The sequence below is a fragment of the Scyliorhinus canicula genome, chromosome 14 (genome assembly GCF_902713615.1).
Source record: "Scyliorhinus canicula chromosome 14, sScyCan1.1, whole genome shotgun sequence".
In the NCBI taxonomy this organism is placed as follows: Eukaryota; Metazoa; Chordata; class Chondrichthyes; order Carcharhiniformes; family Scyliorhinidae; genus Scyliorhinus; species Scyliorhinus canicula.
The window spans coordinates 26,621,484-26,644,752 of NC_052159.1; the positions used below are offsets into that span (position 1 = coordinate 26,621,484).

Genomic DNA, 23,269 nt, shown 5'->3' on the forward strand with positions numbered 1-23,269 from the left:
GTTTCATAGAATGCTGTTCAGTACAAAGCCAAAAAACTTAAGACCAATGCTAACCATGCAAGAAAACCTTCCCTTGGTTGAGTGTGAAGTTTTAATTCGTAGGTTATAAATTAAACTTAGGCAAGAGCGAGGTGTTTGTGGTGCACCCTGGAGACCAGGAGGAAGGAATTGGTAGGCTCCCGCTTAGGCGGGCAGGGGAGAGCTTTAGGTACCTGGGGGTGCAAGTGGCCAGGGACTGGGGGACTCTCCACAAGCATAACTTTACCAGACTGGTAGATCAGATGGAGGAGGAGTTCAGGAGGTGGGACATGCTGCCATTGTCGTTGGCGGGGAGGGTGCAGTCCGTCAAAATGACAGTGCTTCCGAGGTTCTTGTTCCTTTTTCAGTGCCTGCCCATATTTATCCCCAGGGCCTTCTTTAGGAGAGTGACCGGCAGTATTCTGAGCTTTGTGTGGGCACATGGGACTCCGAGAGTGAGGAGGGTATTCCTGGAGCGAGGAAGGGATAGAGGCGGGCTGGCGCTGCCCAACCTTCTGGGGTACTATTGGGCAGCCAATGTGTCAATGGTGCGTAAATGGGTGATGGAGGGGGGAGGGGCGGCGTGGAAAAGAATGGAGATGGCGTCATGTAGAGGTACAAGCCTGGGTGCCATGGTAACGGCACCGTTGCCGCTCTCCCCCAAGAGGGTTACCACGAGCCCGGTGGTGACGGCGACCCTAAGAATCTGGGGACAGTGGAGACGGCATCGGGGGGAAACAGGGGGCTCGATGGAGGCTCCACTGGGTGGCAACCATCGGTTCATCCCGGGGAACACGGATGGGGGATTCAGGGGATGGCAAAGGGCGGGCATCAGCAAATTGAGGGACCTGTTTATTGGCGGGAGGTTTGCGGGCCTGGGGGAACTGGAAGATAAATTTGGCCTTCCCCAGGGGAACATGTTCAGATACCTGCAGGTAAAGGCGTTTGCTAGGCGACAGGTAGAGGGATTCCCTTTGCTGCCCTCGCAGGGGACGATGGACAGAGTGCTTTCGGGGGTGTGGGTAGGAGAGGGGAAGGTGTCTGACATCTATAAGGTAATGCAGGAGGTGGAGGAGTCGTCAGTGGAGGAGCTGAAGGCTAAATGGCAGGAGGAACTCGGGGAGCAGATAGAGGACGGGACTTGGGCGGAGGCCTTGGAGAGAGTCAACTCCTCCTCCTCTTGTGCGAGGCTTAGTCTCATCCAATTTAAGGTGCTGCACCGGGCCCATATGTCCGGGACTAGGATGAGTAGGTTCTTCGGGGGTGAGGACAGGTGCACCAGATGTTCGGGGAGTCCTGAGAACCACGCCCATATGTTCTGGGCATGCCCAGCACTGGAAGAATTCTGGAAGGGGGTGGCGGGGACGGTGTCGAGGGTGGTTGGATCCAGGGTCAAACCAGGGTGGGGACTCGCGATTTTTGGGGTTGGGGTGGAGCCGGGAGTGCAGGAGGCGAAAGAGGTCGGTGTCCTGGCCTTTGCGTCCCTAGTAGCCCGTCGAAGGATTCTGTTACAATGGAAGGATGCAAGGCCCCCAAGCGTGGAGACCTGGATCAGTGACATGGCAGGATTTATAAAATTGGAAAAGGTCAAATTTGCCCTGAGAGGATCAATACAAGGGTTCTATAAACGATGGCAGCCTTTTCTGGACTTCCTGGCTCAGAGATAGGTAACTGGGTCAATAGCAGCAGCAACCTTGGGGGGGGGGGGGGGGGGGGGGGCATTATTGTGGTGTTTATTCTGTAACTTTATAGTGTGTTAATTTGCGTTGTTGTTAAAATGCTGGGTTGTTCATGGGGATGGGGCGAATGTATATGATTGTTAATATTATTGTTATTTTTGGTATTTTACTAAGGTGCGTTATTGTTGTATAAAATCAAAATTTCTCAATAAAAATTATTTTTTAAAAAAAGTTTTAATTCGTGATATCTAATTTTTTTTAGAACAGTAAATTCAATAACATCTTAAATATCGAAGTTCAATAGATGAGATTTTGGTAGATGTTTATGCATTAGATAGTTTGGCATTATCTAACTTTCTCTCATATTTATTCATCTTTTTAATGTTTGTGGGATATGAGCATCAGTGGCAAGGCCATCACTTGTTGTTCATTTCTAATCGCACACAAGAAGATGGTGGTTAGTCACCACCTTAAACTACTACAGCCACGAGTGTAAGTTGGCTGTACTGATCAACTGTAGTCATACCCACAGTTCCAGGATTTTGACTCAGCAACAGTGAAGGAACAGCAATTAGTCAGAATGGTGTATGTTTTGCAAGGCATCTTGCAGGTGGTTGAGTTCCCATGCCTCTGCCGCCCTCATCCTTCCAAGTGGTAGAAGTTGCAGGTTTGGAAGCTCATGTAATATGTAAAAGGTCAACTTTTTAAAAATATCCAGATAAAATTACTGTTGTCCTAATGAAGTCTGCTGAGGCTTTTGAAGAACTTCACTGCAACCTAGATGCACATTTGAAAATAGAGCTCAACTGTTTAAGATCATAACTTAACCGCCACATATTTCATCTATAATCCTCACCTGTCAATGTAACTATATGAGGGAATCTACATGTGGTGTTTATTCTGACATACCACTCTAATCACATTTTTATTTTTGCGCAGTTTTTTTTATTGGTTGTACTTAGTATAAATTGGCTGTACTGATCAATTTTATATCAATTTTCACCTCATTATCACCATCTTATATTGGTTTTCAACTTACACTAGTGCCAGCAAGCAGCAGTTTTGCACCATCTGGCATCCTGAACACCTGGACCATTGCACCAAGACTACCGTTGAGGATCCGGATGAATGCAATAAAAAGTCGCAATATAAAGAGCTGATATTAAATTAAAAATTCTGTGTAGATGTTTAAAACTGGTCTGTATCGAGCAACAACAGACGAGGGAAATTGCCCGTCATGATCCATTATAGCACTAATTTGGCAACTGACCAAATAACTGGTTTTATTGAGAGAAAGCTCAATTTCCAATAGGCGGGATTTCCTGTGCACCCCACCGGGAATCCCGTGGCGGGGGTACACTGTCAATGGGACCAAAAGATCCCGCTGGGGTGAATGGCTGGAAAATTCCAGCCAATAACATGGACTACTTACATGTTCAAGGAAATACTGACTGCAATAGCTGGCATGAGTTCCAATATTTGCAGCATACAAGACCATACAGAGAAGTGGTTTTATTTTTCACCTATCACTGGTAAACATGTCTACGGACAAATTTAACAAGAACCCAGCACTACTTACCGGTTTCCAGTAATGACTGGCAGCATGTCAACTGATGCAGTAGAAGTTGCCTGAATTACTTTAAAAGTCACGTTTCGTAAATCCATAATTCCTGTACTCATATCTTCAAGCATGGCAAGTTCTTCCCCTACACAAAGTACAAATTTAACAGTTGTGGGGTCCAGATTATTTTCATTAACCTTTCACTCATCAAAGAAAGGATGTTCGGAGCAGCAAAGAAACATTTTTACATTTTTAGCATAGTCATTTAACAAAACATAGGTTAAAAAAGTAGCCTGGTGCAATGTTAAAGCTCCATTTACTTTGTTACAAGATGAGCTCTGTGTTCACCTTTCAGGAACAATTTCTAATGCAACTTAAATTCTCAATTAGTTTTACATGGGGGTGGATCAATGCCATGAAAATAAAACTAGTGCCCATTTTGTGGGCAAAGCGGCAGTGCACAAGCTTTTTGCTAAGGCGGCAAACAGTGAGACAAAATTGACAATACACTTTACGGAGGACAGTAACAGTGCCAAAGAGTGATTACTCGGTACGAGTAGACACATTTTCACAATAGATGACCTCAATACATGTTAAAAGAGCACAGTAAGAAGTCTTCCAACACCAGGTTAAATTCCAACAGGTTTGTTTCAAATTACTAGCTTTTGGAGCACTGCTAGTGATTTGAAACAAACCTGTTGGACTTTAACCTGGTGTTGGAAGACTTCTTGCTGTGCTCACCCCAGTCCAACGCCGGCATCTCCACATCATGTTAAAAGAGACACGGTGTCGGGAGTCTCTGGCAGCGGATTCCTGATCAAGGACATTTAATTCTCTTTTTTGAAGCCCCTTTCCAACAAGGGTGAGAAGTAGTGTCTAGAATGGTTACACCTGAAGTGCAGCTCAAACAGAGACATTAACATGGAAATGTCCAAATTTTTCTCTTAAATGAGGATCGTCTCATTTTAAAATTTTCAATATGTGTTGTATGGCTCAGAGGCTCCTCCTGTCTATTGTATAGAGGGACTGTGCCATCATTTGCTGTAGAGTAACTGCATAAACCAATGCTGCCCTCAAACTGCTGGAACCTATCTAATTGGCTCCCATTGAAAAGCAGGTTCATCGTTCACGACTTCGCCGTTTGAGAGTTTTGCATGAGCGTAACAGTGGGACTTTAATTACAATAATTATTACAGGTGCTATTGAGATCAGGAGAAAGATCCAAGGACTGTGCCAGGGATTGGGTTATTTAAGATGTGGAAAGATGGTGGGTCACTTGGTTTTTGCGCCGATGATAGAATATTTTCATGGGGAACAAATGTAGACCTGCAACCGCTCATTTTTGCAAATTAGTATTTTATTTCTTACATTGATCTTGATTTTAAGCTTGTATTGAGTATTTAAAGTTACTTAGCAGATCTTGATTTAAAGTGTGATCGTGCTTTGATTAATTCAAATAATCAATAGAAATCAGTGGTGATATTATTAACTGTAAACGTGTTTTACCAAGGCCGTGTTATTCATAATGGCTATTTACAGTTGGTGTTTGCTCTGTATCTTTGTTCTCCCGTTTCAAACTAGACTGCTAAAATAAAAGTTGTCTTCTATTGTCAGAAGTTTTCTAATTGCATTTGATGATCCTTGAACTACAAACGAGGGCAATGAATAGCCTTGCACATGCAATAATCAACTATGGTATGGAATTAGGAGATGGAGTTTGATTGGTGGGCATACAATTAGATTAATGGCAGATGGGAGACACATTCAGAAGTTGCACAAACCACTTGAAAATGGCAAAGTCTACAAAGTCTTGTTGTACCTGTGAGGAGAATGGATGAAGACTCATGTTTTGCAGACTCCAATTTTGAGAATGTCTCAGTGAAGCCTCAAAAGGCTGCAAATGAGCAAGGGGAAATTTGACCATTTTGGGGCTCTTGTGAACATTCCAATTTGGTGCCAAAGTTTGTAACATAGCATGCTTCTGTAATATAGTCTGTCTCTGTAATATAGTATGTAGAGTAAGTATGTCAAGTTATTGTTGTTCCTTTCTTATATAGTTTTCTTTTCCTATCTTTTTGATAACATTATCTTTAATTTTCTCTTAATCATTAACAATAATAATAATAGCAGCTTATTGTCACAAGTAGGCTTCAGTGAAGTTACTGCGAAAAGCCCCTAGTCGCCACATTCTGGCGCCTGTTCGGGGAGGCCGGTACAGGAATTGAACCCGCGCTGCTGGTCTTGTTCTGTATTACAAGCCTGCTGTTTAGCCAACTGTGCTAAACTAGCCCCTACATTAATGATTGTTTAACACTTGTCAAATAAAGGCAGTTGTTTTCATACATTGCTCAGTAAGGATTTACTCATCCCTCTTCATCCAGAGTATGGTTCAATTCTAAGTGAGACTTGCAAGGGACTCTCAGCCTCTTACACAAGTCCCCATGACAATCAAAGTAAGGTAGGCAATTTTCGGCTAGTATTTGGCTTTTGATCCCACATATATGGAACAGAAAGAAGCCAATACCATGATAGGTTAAAAGGCCTCTCGAGGTATTTAAAATATGAGAGGCGGTCAAGTTCTGACAAGAATCTAGTACTGCAAATAAATTTCCAATGTGTCTTACCATATGTGCTTAAAAGACCTTCAAATTGTGCCAACAAGCCAATGGTGTAAAGCTGGCGCAAAAATCCATCGTCACGAAGGCAGTTTCTTAGCTTAATAATGAAACCACAGATCAGGGCTGTCAGCTATAGTAAAGATAGAAAATATGAAACATAGAATATTCAATTAAAAACAATCATCTGAAGTTATCTTGCAGCATGCAAGATTTTTTTTTTGCCTTTTGTACAATATTTGTTTATTCCACGGCATTTAACTACAAGATTATTTTTTGAAATACTCTTCAGCAAAGTTACCATTGTGCAAGACATTTTAGTTAGTGCCAAAGTACAAGATTATTTCAGCAATGGGACAAAAAATTCCCACCTATTAAACTGCACAAAGGAAACACAAGTCTTTTTTGAAAATGGCACGTCATTCCTACAGAAGTCTGAGTGAAATGTTGCAGAATGCTACATAAAGTAAGCAATGCCAGTGGGAAGACTTGCGTTATCAACACATCAGGGCCCAACAGTGTTTGCTGGGAAGCTGCAGAAATGTTCTCGACTGGAATTGCACAATAATGCAGATAAGGGGTTAAATAGTATAAAATCATACAATATCAATAAAAGAATAAAAATGTCTTCACAAAATAAACTGTTCCATAATGTAACTGGATGAATAACGAGTCCTTGAAAGGGATGGAAGAAAATAAATCCTCTGGTCACTGAGTTCACTGAAATGCATTTGCAATGATGATTAGTAATTTATTGACCAGGAGATTATGGAATGACCTGAGACACAATAGTTTTCACATGTCCTCAAAACTGTGTTTACCGCGCTGGAGGGTAGAGCTACGATATGAATTTCTGCATCAACATATGGAGATATCTCTTGCACTATTAAAAATATTGCAGTATCAAAGTGAAATCAATTTGAAGTTTTGCTTGAAAACTAATCACTTTTATGATGCCCTGGAGCTAATGTTACTGTCGGGGTACCAGTAGGCAGCTGCCATAATTGAGTTTTCTGGTCTGTGTGGGAACAATTTGGTGAGGTGGTGAGCCGAGATGTCATACTGGGCCACTCAAAGTCTCCAGCATCTGGCAGTACACACAAGATTGGAGGAGGCCTGTGAGCTTAGCTAGATAATGTGCATGTTAGGAAAGGTTTCAGAAAAGAGAAAGGGCAAAGAAACAATGGCCACAAAAGATACGACTGCATACAAACTTACAGTCTGGCAAAAGACCACGTCTCTGCGGTACTGGATAGTCAAGTCCATTGCTATAGTTGGAGCATTATCTTGCATCAGTAGAAAGACCATAGCTTTCTTTGCCTTGTCACTCATCATGGCTACACAGTCAGTGAGTGTGGTCAGTAGAGGATAAAGTGCTTCACTCCACTCACCTGTCAAACAGCAAAAGAATAATTACTTTCAATATTAGGGCCCCGAGGAAACAGAACCATCACAAAGGAACAGAATTAGTGCCCAACACTTTTGACTCCCCACTATTACTATACAGAACTGAAAAAACAAATTTTAAAAAGTAACAGTCACCCATATGGAAGCCCTGCACCACCAACGTAATTTCATCTCTCATGTCTTCCACCCACACACATATCACTTGCTTAAAACCTATTGTTCCTTTGTTAATATGCTGTGTTGTTCATGGAGGTGGGGCGAATGTTTATGATTGCTGATATTATTGTTATTTTTGGTATTTTATTATGGTTCGTTGTTGTTGTACAAATTCAAAATTTTTCAATAAAAATTATTTTAAAAAAAACCTATTGTTCCCAATTTCTCCCAGTCCCGATGAAAGATCATCAACCTGAAGTATTAACTCGGTTTCTCCCTCCACAAATGCAACCTGACCTGCTGGATACCTCTAGCACTTTGTATTAAGGGCCTATTATAAAGATTTTTTAAAAAAGGTTTCAAATTAACAGTACAATTTTAATTTTATGCAGGTCGTCACAAGTCAGATGTGCTTTCCAGTTTTGCCTGTTATTGCGCAAGGTGTGTTCTAATAGATACTAAACAGTGGCACAAGTCATGCTAGATCCTGCATTTTTCACACAAAAGTATTTCCAACATTTTAGTGCTGTTAGCACATTTATTACAAACTACAGTCAGTATTTAAAGTTATCACACATTTTCATTCTTCAAGTTAAATAATAGAATATATTTTAGATATTAAATTCAGAGTTCTATTGGTATTTCAGTTTTAAAAAAACATTACTTCAGCTCAGGCTAAAAGACAAGTTAAAAAAGGTACTTTGTAAATTAGCTAGTCACATTCTCAGATTGTTTTCTCCTTAACTCAATTGTCTTGCACTGCAGTTATGCTATTCCAGTTAAGCTGTCTCCCTCCTGAACAGACAACAATGTCATCAAGTTAGGAAACAATTTTAAATAAACAATAATTAAGTTATGACAACATAAACATCATTAAAAAATAAGAATGACAAAACTGATTTTTTAAAAACTAAATCACTATTAGAATGGCATGATTGGTGGGCATGAGTTTTAAGTACCAGGGGTTCCACATCACTATTTTATAAAGGATGTGTATGCTCAAACAATAACACTCCCAGGCACTTAAGGAATACTGTATTTCCTGCTATTTCTGTAGTATCAACACTTATAATTCAGCCAATATTTTATGCCACAGCTGAGGGAAGCACTATGGCTTCACAGTGCCAGGGTCCCAGATTCAATTTCTGGCTTCGGTCACTGTCTGTGCGGAGTCTGCACGTTCTTCCCGTGTCTGCATGGGTTTCTTCCCACACGTCCCGAAAGACGTGCTATTAGGCAATTTGGACATTCTGAATTCTCTCTGTGTACCTGAACAGGTGTCGGAATGTGGCGATTAGGGGCTTATCACAGTAACTTCATTGCAGTGTTAATGCAAGCCTATTTGTGACAATAAAGATTATTATTATTATAAAATAATTGGGCAGCATGGTGGCGCAGTGGTTAGCACTGCCAAGGACCGGTTTCGATCCTGGCCCCGGATCACTGTCTGTGTGGAGTTTGCACGGATTGAAGGTCACCTCTTAGATGTATTCTGCACTTCAGGATACTAATGCAAAAAATAAAACATCAAATTTGAACTTCAACCATAATTCATGCTCAGTTACAAGATTCTTGCAGGTGTGCGTTTCAGCACATTACTTGGGTAGAAAGGAAATGGGTGCAGAGGGCCCCTACTGAACTGCTTAAATAAACCTTGCATTCCCTAGAATTTAGACGGTTAAGGAATGATTTGATCAAAGTCAGCAAGTTATTACAAGGTAGAAGAGTTTCTCTCTGAACCACCTGTACCTCTTAATAACTTGCTGACTTTGATCAACTCAGTCCTTAATCGTCTAAATTCAAGGGACTGCAACCTTAGTTTGTGTAATCCCTCTGCCTAATTTAACCCTAAGAGCATTTGTAGCATTCTGACAAATTTATGCTGCACTCCCTCCTGGTCAATATAGTTTACCAAAGATCTGGTCCGCGGAACTGTTTATAATACTACAGGTGCAGTCTAACCAGGGCTTTTATAGCTGAAGCATAACTTTGACCCCATTGTACTCCTCAAGACAAAAAGGCCAGCATTATACAACAATCGTTTTTGATTATTTTCTGTGATTCTAGTGATCTATATAACTGGAACGCCAAGTCTCTTTCAATCTCCACTATTTACCCATTTAGAAAATACCCAGTTCTATCCTTTTTAGGTTCAAAGTGGATGACCTCACATTTGCCTAAACTGAAATCCAAATGCCAGTTTCGCCCATTCACTTAATCCATCAATATCTCTTTAATTTTATGCTTCAGCTACACTGCTTACAATATGTGCTACCTAGGTCTGTTATTAGCAAATTAGTTATGTGATTTTTCTCTCACATCAGTTACGTTGTTAATGTTGAACAGTTGAGACCCTAACAGGCAGGGTGTGACCATATTCAGTCTATTTTCAAATCAGGTCAATAATTTGCCTTCAATTCCCTCTTCTTCCTAATGTAATTATGAAAGTATGTCAATTCAATATCCCTCAAGTTTCTATTCGTGTTCTCTTTGTAACTATTACTGTTTTGTCACCTTTTACTGTGTTCTCATTCACCAGGATCCATCCCGTTTGGCATTTTGTATGCTTTAATCACGTTGTCGCTCAACTCTTTAGTTACCTAGAGCTTGTCTTTTTTGCTGAGTAAAGAAGCTTCTTGCCCCTTAGGGATATATGGTTTCATATCAGAATTTCTTTGGTGAAAGCCTCCCACTGATCTTGTCATTTTACCCGTTAAACAGGTTTGCTGAGGTTACTGTAGACAGTCTCTGTCTCATCGCACTGAAGTCAACTTTACCTAAATCTAGAATTTGAGGGCTGGATTTTCCGGCCTTCCAGGCAGGTTCAATGGCATGTGGAGGTGGAGAGTAACAATACGGCAGGACCTGAAAAATCGGTTTCCCACCTGTGTTAAATGATGGCGGGAATGAGAGTTCCTGCCCATCATAGAACATAGAACAGTACAGCACAGAACAGGCCCTTCGGCCCTCGATGTTGTGCCGAGCAATGATCACCCTACTTAAACCCACGTAACCCGTATACCCGTAACCCAACAATCCCCCCATTAACCTTACACTACGGGCAATTTAGCATGGCCAATCCACCTAACCCGCACATCTTTGGACTGTGGGAGGAAACCGGAGCACCCGGAGGAAACCCACGCACACACGGGGAGGACGTGCAGACTCCACACAGACAGTGACCCAGCCGGGAATCGAACCTGGGACCCTGGAGCTGTGAAGCATTGATGCTAACCACCATGCTACCGCGAGGCCCCAAATGAAAATCGCTTATTGTCACGAGTAGGCTTCAATGAAGTTACTGTGAAAAGCCCCTAATCACCACATTCCGGCGCCTGTCCGGGGAGGCTGGTACGGGAATCGAACCGTGCTGCTGGCCTGCTTTATAAGCCAGCGATTTAGCTGAGAGAGCTAAACCAGCCCCTAAAATCATGTCGGGTCGCCATTCCTGCCAGAGGCCGGCATGAAATTATTTTGCAGTCCGTTATAATGAGATGCAGATGAGGGCTTGGCCAGAATTTTCAGCCCCCACCCAATCATCCATGCTGCCAGCGGGATATCATGTTGGTTCAGAACATGTCAGACCAACATGGTATGCACATGTTTGTACTCACTCAGAAGGCTGCCTGGGGCAGCCTCAGGAGATCGGAAGATGGAGACCTCCAGCAACTGTAGACCCTGGAACACACGTTCATCCAGGTGGGTCTTCCAGCCGCAGGTGTATCTGTAATGGCTACCTGTCATACCCTCCCAAGTTGAATTTGCGCCTATGACTCATTTGCTCATTGATAGCATTGAGGTGGTTGTGTAGTGGTATTGCCACTGGACTAGTAAACCAGAGAACCAGAGTTAGCTCGGGAGGCTCAGGTTTAAATCTCGTCACTGCAGATGGTTAAATTTAAATTCAATAAAAATTTGGAATTAAAAGTCTAATGATGGCATGAAACCATTGTCGATTGTTGTAAACACCCATCTAGTTCACTAATGTCCTTTAGGGAAGGAAATCTGCTGTCCTTACCTAGTCTGGCCTACATGTGACTCCAGACCCACAGCAATGTGTTTGATTCTTAACTGCCCCCTTAAGGGCAATTAGGGATGGGCAATAAATGCTGGCACAGCCTGTGACATCCACATCCCATTAGCAAATAAAACAAAATACAATGAATTCTTATTTCGGACACACATCATAACTTGCCCTGCTGCTCCAGTGTTCTATGCAGAGGTTTCTTATTTTTCGCTCCTCATTTAATCACTTTACAAGTTTATGTTTTCCCAATGCCTGTAATGCCTAAACTACAATTTTTGACTGTTACTCAATTTTGAAACTTTTATTCATACTACCTTTTTTCACATGAGCCCTTCTCTCCTATTCACTCTCCTATTTAAAGTCCATGTGTCCACCCTATTTCTCTTTTCCACTGGGTCCCCGGCCCCAGGCCAGTTCAAGTGCAGCCCGTTCCAAAGTTACAGTTCCTTCCTGTCCCAGTACTGGTGCCACTTTCCTGTAAAGAGAAACCCCTTTCCCACAGCATTCTTTCAGGCAGGTGCTCACCTTCCTATTTTGTTTATCCCTATGTCACTTTGATTTAAACTGAATAATCCAGAGATTGCAACATTAAGGTCCTGTTCTTTAATTTAGCTCCTAGTACTCTCCAAGCATGACCGCTTGCCTTCATTTTCCTCTGCGGTTGGTTCTAACATTAATCACAACAACTGAATCCTCATCCTGCAATATTCTTTCAAGCCAGTTCATAATGTTTCTCACTGTTACCAGGTAATAATATACCATGTAAAGATACACAATCCTGCTTACAAAGGATGCCATACAGCCCCCTAATTATTAAAGACCTTACAACTACCACATCACGCTTCCCTTCCTCCTCCTTCCCCATTTGGGAAACCTCCTGCTCCAGGATGTCTTCGTCCACATTCCCGACAATCTTTATCCCTATCCTCACAAGGGGCAAATGTATTGTACCTGCTGACTTGGATCAGTTCTTGCGGGTCCCTCCTGCGGCTCTCCACCTCACCTGTGTTCCTCATACCCTGCACAATAGAAGTCACAGCAACACCATTCTGAACCTACACTGCTCTACCACATGTCACCAAAGATTAGAGCAAATTGTGTCAGAGTATCTCCAACCCACATTGCAACTCAGTAACTCTGAACTGAAGAGATTCAAGATTAGACACTTACTACAACGTGTTTGCTCTGGACAGTCTGTCTACATGCAGCAAGTGGGAATTATCATTGATTATACTCAAATTATGGAGCGACCTGATCAAGGACAGTCAAGTTAAGGTCAATGATCAGCCATGACCATGGGAGAGCAGGTTTGATGAGCCGTAAAGTCCACTTGAAATTAAATGAAAATCGCTTGTCACAAGTAGGCGTCAAATGAAGTTACTGTGAAAAGCCCCTAGTCTCCACATTCCTGCGTCTGTTCAGGGAGGCTGGTACTGGATGAACCGTGCTGCTGGCCTGCTTTAAAAACCAGCGCTTTAGCCCTGTGCTAAACCACTTCTATTTCTACATTCTTATGGACGACCAAGGGAAAGAAGGAATGTACAAGATACTGCAGTCCTAAAGTTTTACATAATCTGTTTTTTCTGAATTTTCATTTATTGCAAATTTACAGGAAGAATTGCAAAGTGCTTTGCAAAATGAGGCACGTGTATTTTGAAATTAGGATCTTTTCAGCCTTTAATATTCCGTGAAAGATTATTTCTCCTGACTCAATAATCATTAAAATGTGATATTTATACTATTGTGCACATCCTCTTGATCATAAACTGCTTCAAAGTCACAATTTCCATTACCGTCTAATTTTATTTATTTTTTTTTTTTTAAAAAGAGAACTTGTTCTAGGAATATAGGTAACATAACTTGGCAGCATTTCTTACTCAGCAAAGTTGCCATGAGGCTATTAAGAATTAGCCACAGTGTGTGGGACTAGGCCAGTTGAGATAAAGGTGACAAGCTGTCTTTACTGCAGGACAGGACCAGTTGGGCTACTTTCTAAAACAAGAAAATAATAATTGCTCAACTTTCCATGATAGAATTTCAGTGCATGACTTCTACGTTGCCAGTTCACTGACAAAAATAATAGACTACTGTACCTAGAATCATAAGAGTGGTCACAGCACAAGAGGCAGCCATCCATCTAGCACATTTCGGGGGCTGGATTCTCTGCCCCGTCGCGTCACATTTATGTTTCACCCCATCGACGGAATGCTCCATTACGCTGGCTGGTCAATGGCGTTTCCCCACTGTGGGGCAGCCTCACGCCGTCGGGAAACCCCCGTGCTGCTGGCAAAATGGAGCATCCCGCCGGCAGAGAATCCAGCCCCAGATCGCTGCAAGAGCAACTCAGCTTGTGTCACTGCCCCACCTCTTCCCTGCAGCTCCGCAAATCTTCTCTTCAGGTACTTATATAACTCCTTTTGGAAAGCCAGGATTGAATCTGCCTCCACCATATTCCCAGGCAGTCCATTCCCGATCCTAACCTCTTGCTGCTTTTTTTGCTAACCACTTTAAATCGGGGTCCTCTGGATCTCAACCTTTCCACCAGTTGGATCAGTTTCCCCTAGTTACTCTGTCCAGAACCCTCACGAGATCGAGCCTCTCAATAACACCTCCCCTAGAAACAGTTTCTTCCTCTCACCGTCAGTCTTTTTGAAAGAAAAAGTGTGAGGCTTTTAAATTTACCAAAAAGTGAAAATAAATACAATGAAACTAGACACTTCCATTATAAAGCCAAATTTAAAAAGATTACTTTAAACAAAATGTTCACATATCGAGACAGAAACTGTGATTAAATATTAACTATGATGTTCTAGAAATAACACATACAAACCAAAATACTTTAAATAGGTCAATTTTTCAAACATCCCAGCTCAAGCATCTATGTGCAAAAACAAGATGCATTCATTGCAACCCAGGTCAGGTATGGAAAAGCGGAAACTAGTGAACGGGCCTGGAAAACACACATACCTTCAGTAGGCTCCTCTGCAGCGGAGTGGCAATCTGCACAGAAATGGAGGTGCACATGCATGATTAGGAAGCAGCACTTTTTCTACTGACAAGCAGATCTAGTTGCTTTTTTCTTTGTAGTATTTTATAATAAGATGCTTCGCACTCAGCTCTGACAAAGCAGCAAGCAAAACTGAATCAAAGAGCAAGAGCATTTCAGTGCAAGAATGACTACACCTGGGCATTTTCAACAAAACATATTTTAGATTGTCTTGTTAAAAGTAAATCCAATCAGTGAATCAAACCTGCAAAGTGGGCAGGATAGCATCAAGAGTCCTGCATTTGTGAGCACTGCTACATCAGTACTCACAAACCTTTTGGGTATTTTGGGGGACAAGTAGTTTTCAGATACTAGAAAATCAAAGTCACACTCATTAAATATATTAAAATTCCAATTCATAACAATCAATACAATGAAATAGGGTGTTGACATGCAACTTGAGTGAAATACTGTTTCTATACAGTGCATCCAAGAAGCATTGTGCAACTGTAATATGGGAAAAAATTAATGGACTTGTCACCTCCAGCGTAACTTATGTGACTCGGATTCCATTTAATGTTGCACCCAGGTTTGAAAATGTCAAACAAAATTCTGCATAAAATTGATCTGTATCTACATACAAATTTCTGCTTTTCTAAAGGGTGCAGGAGAGGTCTAAATATCCACATTTAATTGATTTAGTTTCCCAAACAGAATTGATCGTTGATCTGCTCCTAAGCCTCTGCCAGTGTCTATCTGTAGGAGGCTGTGAACAGATGCAGAAGAGTCACATCTAATGAAGGGCCTTTCAAAATCTTGCCTCTCCCAGAGACACCCTCATCACAAAATATATATCTGTATCCCACTACTCTGATATAGTCCATAATGGAAAGGGAAGGGGTGCTTGCATTGAAGTGCAATAGATGAAAAGGCAACTCCACTTGGTATTATTTTCAGCTGGAATTATTGGCCTGCTTTAATTGAAGCCATAAATGAGTTTTGGATAAAATAAATAATTTGTTTTTAACATCAAAATCATTGGAAACATTTCATATAAAAATAAATCCATTAGATCCCCAGACATAATATCCACAAAAAAAATGTTAAAGTGGATACCTGTCCTTCAAAGACAAGAAAAATTACAGTTGCACAGAAGCTTCACGTGTAACTCAGGGCAGCACAGTGGTTAGCACTGCTGCTTCACAGCGCCGAGGACCCGGGTTCGAACCCGGCCCTGGGCCACTGTCCGTGTGGAGTTTGAACATTCTCCCCATGTCTGTGTGGGTCTCATCCCCACAACCCAAAGATGTGCAGGGTAGGTGGATTGGCCACGCTAAATTGCCCCTTAATCTGAAGAAAAAAGAGAATTGGGTACTTTGAATTTACAAAAAAAGAAACATGTAATATGTTTTGGTGGGCAGCACGGTAGCAGTGGGCAGCACGGTAGCATGGTGGTTAGCATAAATGCTTCACAGCTCCAGGGTCCCAGGTTCGATTCCCGGCTGGGTCACTGTCTGTGCGGAGTCTGCACGTGGGTTTCCTCCGGGTGCTCCGGTTTCCTCCCACAGTCCAAAGATGTGCGGGTTAGGTGGATTGGCCATGCTAAATTGCCCGTAGTGTCCTAAAAAGTAAGGTTAAGGGGGGGGGGGGGGGGGAGAGGTTATTGGGTTACGCACAACATCGAGGGCCGAAGGGCCTATTCTGTGCTGTACTGTTCTATGTTCTATGTAACAGGAAGTAAAGTGTGAAAGAACTGCATGGACTGTACTGTGCATTCGAGTATCAGCATACAGTGAAAACTGGTGGACTGTGGATATCTCAGACCACCAGCAACTGACTGATTGATAATGAACAGGTCAATCAAAGGAGGCCCATGCCCTAGCAAGACCTGCACAAGACAAAAATTAGGAAAACAATGGCTTTGATAATCTCAAAGCAAACAAAAATGCATAATTGAGGGTTATTCATTCCAAACACCAGCAATTATGGAAAATATGGAGAATTGTATTAGTCTGCCATGAAAAATAATTTGGGGCAAAACTGGGATACAATAGTTTAAGTTATAAACTTGAAAACATTTTAATAAAGCGAATATTTAAATGAATAAAGATCAAAATGCCCAGATGTGGGAGCAAGAACCTAGAGCTTTCTAAGGCAGCAGCTCATCACACAGCATGCAGTAATCAATGCAACAGGACAAAAGTTGAATTATAAAGCTGCTTTTCGTATCAACTGACAAAGCTCTCTTTTGTGGTAATTTTTAATGTCAAACAATAGTGAGCACTGAGATTTCACAGAAAACATAAACTCTTAAGTTGGCTCAGATCTCAAATAAAGGGGAAGGAGCATGTACTTTTATTGCAAAGTCAACAAGTTGCTCTTGTATTGTGAAGTCGGACATGCAAAATAAACCATGAATATAACAAAACCAGGGTGGAGAGATAATGGTGTCACAAGGTATTGGTACCAACAAATAAAGTACACTTGATATATTTTACATTTAATTAAGCAGGGTTAAAACCACTAAAACATATTGGCATTGAGGTACTCGCAAAGTATTACAGAAAATTACCATGCTTTCACTTTACGATAATCCAAATTTATTTTGAATGCGTTTACCAGTTATGTTAATTAAAGAACTACAGTGTGCTTGATACACTAATATATGGGTTTATGTTGTTATAATCTCAGTATCCGCAAATTCCAGGAGCATTAGCAAAACATATCCATCCACCCTGTAAACAAATGCAAGTTATTGTCAAATGCAAGAATCAGAAACACACACAGGCACATACAAACAGGTAATGGGCAAGAGACAGTAAGAAAGCTATGGATTTTAAGCATAGATGAGAAAGAAAGCACAAGGACTAAAAAATGTCTTGAGATTCAGTAAAACAGGATTTTTATTGTTGAAATTTAAGTTTAGGAAGCGTTTGAAATCTGCAAAGTCTTCAAGAAAAACATTTAAGGTGGAAAAACTGAGAAATCCTGCACATCATTTCAGGTGCATTTTTCTCTAAAACTATTCGCGAGGATGTGATTTAAGTTACACTGTGTCTAAAAAATGGTTTGACAAGAACAGCTAGGAAGAAAAAAAAAAATCAAACTAAGACTTCATCAAGTTGGCTGCCTCTGACTTTATGCTGATCAAAGGGATGTTAGCAGCATAATAGTACTGTCACTGGACAAGTAATACAGAGACCGAGTGTCTTTGGCTACCCTGGTTATGAAATCCACCACAGCATATAGTGAAATTTGAATTCCATAAAAATCTGGAATTATTAGTCTAATGATGACCACTGTTGTTGATTGTTCACACCTCTTACCAGGTCTGGCCTACATGTGACTCCAGATTCACAGCAATGTGGGCGACTCTTAAAATAACCTCTGAAACGGCCTAGCAAGCAGTTCAAGGGCAATTAGGATGGGCAATAAATGCTGGTCCAGCCAACGATGTCCACATTCAATTAATTTTAAAAAGCTGCCAGATTTTAATATCCAGAATTCATAGTAGTTTCTATTTTAATGGGGACAGCCGCATATCATTTTCCTGAGGAAACGACACTTTCAGGTCATGTACGAGGACTTCTTCTGAGATGAGCAATGAAACCAATTTGAGATTTGACTTTATTCAATTTTGTAATACAAGTCCATGTGTACTTTATTACCCTGTTACATGATGACATGTACATAAGGTCTCATTTCTATGGCAGTCCAAGGAAGGCCGCTTTTCCCCCTCATCACCTGATATATTACCAGAGTTCACGTTTGGACCAAGCTCTTGGAGGCTAAGAAAAACATGTTGTGTTTCCGAGACAAGGGTCCAGAAACAAACTTTAATCTTTCAAGATGTTTAAGCTGTACTTTTCTATTAAACAATAACAAAAGCAGACAGTTAGCAAAATGGAAAAGATTAAGCAAAGGAAAATTCAGACAACTTGTTAAACCAACTATTTAAAAATATAAAAACATGAAAATATGAAATTAAGAAAAAATGAAATGGAAACTAACCCTTGGTAAGCGCACTGGGAGAGATCTATTTACAGCATTTAGAAAATCAAATTATTACAGCTGGGCACATTATTTTGTCAAAAAGCTTCAGGGTGGGCACTTCCTGATCAATGATTATACTACACTATGCCTCAGGATGTACAAACTCTTGCAAGCAGGCCAATTATGTAAAATTGCCGATTTTCTATCTGCTGATTTTAAAAAAAGTCAACTGATCACACTCAAACCAGAAAAATAGAGCAGGATTGGAACTAGTATGAGCATTATTGACCAACTGGAACATTCTTTAACAATTCATCAGGCTATGCATTCTTAGCTCAGAAAAAACAGCAATGGTGAACTTGGATAAACCTACATCCAACTGGCTGTCAGCAGATGCACCAAGATTTAATTTCTTCTGTTTAAATGTGGGTGCTTTATCCCCCAAAAATATGATTTTAAAACTTAGCATACCAAGGGTTAGAAGGAGAGAAAATGGTAATGTTCACTCACACGCAGCTCGCTTATTGGAAGAACGACATGATGATGGAGATCGAGAACATTTCTCATCTAAGTCCCCGGGATTTATCCAATATGCACGATAATCTTGGTTACCTTTCTTGCTGGCAGAGGTAGTGTCACACTGAAAAACGTCCTCACAGCTATCACTGTGTAACCGCTCCTTCTGGAGGAGTCTGTCTACTCTCTGAATAATACAGTCCAAACTTTTATCAACATTAAGCCACACCTTCTCCTAAAGGAGGAAAAATTGGAATGGTTATAAAATGGATCATTACAGGATGCAGCAGAAAACAATTTGAATTCATCGAGTATTATGTGAGGTTAAGTATTTTACTTTGGTCTCCCATGGACATATACTGAGTTTTGCAGAGAGCAGCTCATCAATCAATCAGGCTGCTCTTCTACATCTCTTCATGTCCTGAAGAGCAACAATAGTTTAACCCGAGGAACTGCCTCTGGTGCTCCAATTTTTAGCTACGCTGTTGTTGGCTCAGGTCAACAAACCAGTAATCCTGATCTAGAATCAAAATCGCAACCTCTGGTTTTAGATCCAGGTTTTCATCTGAATTTCCAGCATTATCGGTTTCTCTTTCTTCACTCTGGTGTCAAGGTTGGTGAATTAGGAAGGTAACATGGTAGATGGTAACATCTATGTAGTACATTTAAAAACAAATTAGTGCCACGACTGAAATAGCTGGGGATAGAGATTAACATAGAAAGTAATCGCCAATTCCCAGCTAAAGAAGCAATGAGCAGGCTGAATTACATTTGTTCCATCATGGCCTGCAATTCTAGAAGTGTTGTGCAGTGGTGTTAGCTTTCATTAAATTGTACTTTACAATTTTAAATACTATAAGAAACAAAAGGGAGAGAATAGTTAAGAGTTATATTAAGAGACAATATATTAAAAGTGTTTGGAAAAGTTTACTTCTCCGATGAGCAGGCGACAGTCAGACAGTTGATCCATGTCCAGTTGTTTGACCTGTTTGGCAGATCAAACCACAACCAAATTCTGAGTTTTATTACGTGTACACACACACACACCGATGCACATGGGGTCTTATCGTCGCGTACAAAGTTAATTCTGCACATAAAGAATTCCTGGCAACTTAGTTGAAAAAACAACAGAGAGCCCATTTCCACTGGGATACACTGGAATTAGATATATCTAGACATTTCTAGAGTACAAATGGCTTAATTTAACGTCCTATAATTTGAACTATGTTAGCAAGACACATTAAATATAGAAATACGGGAAAAGAGCAGGGGATCGGGACTAATTTGGTTGGACATTTGAACAACTGACAGGTAAGGCAAGTAAAATGGCTGCCTCCATCATTGTATCAACCTAACACTTCAACTCTTTGCTTCCATACCAGTAAAGTTTTAAAAAATAAATTGAGAGTACCCAATTATTTTTTTCCAATTAGGGACAATTTAGTGTGGCCAATCCACCTACCCTGCACATCTTTGGAATGTGGGGGTGAGACCCATGCAGACACAGGAAGAATGTGCAAACTCCAGAGTGGCCCAGGGCTGGGGTCGAACACGAGTCCTCAGCGCCGTGAAGCAGCAGTGCTACCACTGCACCATCGTGCCGCCTCCCATACAGGTTAAGAGAGAACTATAAAATTCATTCGCTGACATACCAAGAAAGAGCCCCTTCTTCAGTGAAATTGGGAGCCAACAGTTTTAGTAAAAGCATTAGTGTGAATGTAATGCAGGTAATCTCTTTTCACACACGACAGCTTTTGTTCCCAGTTCCCAGTAGGAATTTGCCGTTCTCATTAAAACAGCTCTGAAGGAATGGGTCAATAGAAATATAGAAAAAACAAAACATGGCAAAGGTGAAATGCTGTGCCCTGTTACTGATTTGCTCTTCATACTATTTACACTATTTCAACAATTCTAATTGAAGAACATTGAAAATACGATTGTACATTTTATTCTTTGAATCAAGGAAGTTTACATCACTTTTGAATAGTATTTTGTATCATAATAGGTTTGCCCTTTTACTGTTGTAACTTAAAAAATGATTGAGAATGTAATGAATTCAGTTTGATGCAAGATAAAAAAATTGATATATTGAAAGGAGAGGTATGAACATAGCTTTGCTGATTCAGTTTCTCGATTCACTTCTTTCTCAGCATCTTTTCTATGTGGAAAATAAACTTGCAATGGGGCAGCATGGTGTACAGTGGTTATCACTGCTGCCTCACAGTGCCCGGGACCTGGGTTCAATTCCAGCCTTGGGTGACTGTGTGTGGAGTTTGCACGTTCTCAGTGTCTGCGTGAGAGTTTCCTCTGGGTGCTCTGGTTTTCTCCCACAGTCCAGAGATGTGTGGGTTCGTTGATTGGCCATGATCAATGTGCGCAGAGTTACAGGGATAGGGCAGGGTGGAGTGCTCTTTTGGAGGGTCGATGTAGACTCGATGGGCTGAATGGCCTCCTTCTGCACTGTAGGAATTCTATGGAAGCGTAAATCACACATGCATGGGAGGCGACACCATAATCATTGGTGTCATTGGACTGGTAATCCAGAGATCCAGGGTGATGCTCTGGGGTTAAAGTTCAAATCCTGCCAGGGGAGATGGGAAATTTGATTTCACTGAGAAGCTGGAATTAAAAGTCTAATGATGACCACCATGTTGATTGTTGTAAAAACCCATCTGACTCACTCATAATAATAATCTTTAATGTCACAAGTAGGCCTACATTAACACTGCAATGATGTTACTGTGAAATGCCCCTTGTCGCCACATTCCGGCGCCTGTTCGGGTATGCAGAGGGAGAATTTAGAATGTCCAATTCACCTAACAAGCACATCTTTTGGGACTTGTGGGACGAAACTGGAGCACCTGGAGGAAACCCACCCAGACACGGGGAGAACGTGCAGACTCCACACGGACAGTGACCCAAGCCGGAATCGAACCTGGGACCCTGGAACTGTGAAACAACAGTGCTAACCACTGTTCTACCGTGCCCTTTAGGGGAGAAAATCTGTCTTTCTTCCCTGGTCTGGCATACATGTGACTCCAGATCCACAGCAATATGGTGACTCTTAAAATGCCAAGTTCAAGGGAAATTAGGGGACACAATAAATGCTGGTCCAGGCAGCGATGCCCACATGAATGAATGAATAAAGAAAATGCAAAACCCTCTGGGTTTCCGGTAGCAACACTTAGATCAAGAGATTGAAATTTAATACTCCAGAAGGGATCTTGTACCACTATCTTTTAGTAATGTGTGCAAATTAAAGTAGTGGCACACAGTTGCTAGTCTCTCTCCATCAAGAGGGGCTGCTTAGCACAGGGCTAAATCGCTGGCTTTGAAAGCAGATCAAGCAGGCCAGCAGCATGGTTCGATTCCCCTAACAGCCTTCCCGAACAGGCGCCGGAATGTGGCGACTAGGGACTTTTCACAGTAACTTCATTTGAAGCCTACTTGTGACAATAAGCGATTTTCATTTCATTTCATTTTTTTTTCAGAAAGTCTGATTATCCATTTTGGATCAGAGAAAGACAACCTTGCACTTTCCTGCATTGAGTACCACTTTGTCAAAATGCTGCCAAATTAATCCATATCTCTTCCTTCTCACATGGACATTCTGAATTCTCCCTGTGTGTACCCGAACAGGCGCCGGTTTTCACAGTAACTTCATTGCAGTGTTAATGTAAGCCTACTTGTGACAATAACGATTATCTGCTACATAATCTGGCTCTCTCTACAAAATTGGTTCCCAATGCTTCAAACTTAAAATTCATGCTGTGTTTAATTTTCAACAGAGCCTTGTTCCTCCAAATCTCTAACGTTCTCCAAACCCAAGGCTGTTCTTCAATTCTGCACTCCTCCAACTCTAGCTTCCTGTCACAACAATGTTTTGATTCACCGTTGACCAGACAGTACATGCAGCCTATACCTTGATAACTTAATTAAATCCTCCATCTAAAGGCACTACATAAACACACGTTATTGTTTACAGCTATCGGAAGAATGAGCATTGGCTGTCTTTTTCCTCCATAGTCCAGGTCCACAATTTTAGTGTGCCACGTATTTTAAAAAAAAATCAAAATACTGCAACATTGAGTTTTAACCTGGTGACTAACTCCCAGTTATCACTGTCTTCACACTATATATCAATTGGAAGATTAAAAGTAATAATCTAAATCAGTCATAGAATTATGGTTGAGTACAAAACTTAATACTGTCTCACATTAGAATATTAAAATTCAAGAAACTTACTTTTGTAATTACCTCAACAGTGGGCAGGTTGACAATTCATCATCATCCTGGGGTTACCATTGATCA

General features: G+C 41.2%; 1 protein-coding gene across 13 annotated transcripts in view; it reads right to left on the minus strand.

The window, feature by feature from the left end:
• LOC119977492 (inositol polyphosphate-4-phosphatase type I A) overlaps positions 1-23,269 on the minus strand; it is a 246,016-nt gene that overhangs the window by 40,119 nt on the left and 182,628 nt on the right. For 9 of the 13 annotated variants that reach the window (XM_038818525.1, XM_038818520.1, XM_038818513.1 and 6 more), the window contains 5 exons: positions 18,953-19,193; positions 14,431-14,463; positions 7,092-7,264; positions 5,883-6,006; positions 3,277-3,403 (listed from right to left, as the gene is read on the minus strand). In XM_038818525.1, coding sequence (XP_038674453.1) covers positions 3,277-3,403; positions 5,883-6,006; positions 7,092-7,264; positions 14,431-14,463; positions 18,953-19,193 — 698 coding nt within the window. The remainder of the gene's footprint in view (positions 1-3,276; positions 3,404-5,882; positions 6,007-7,091; positions 7,265-14,430; positions 14,464-18,952; positions 19,194-23,269) is intronic. The other 4 variants (XM_038818524.1, XM_038818523.1, XM_038818521.1 and 1 more) reach the window with 3 other exon arrangements.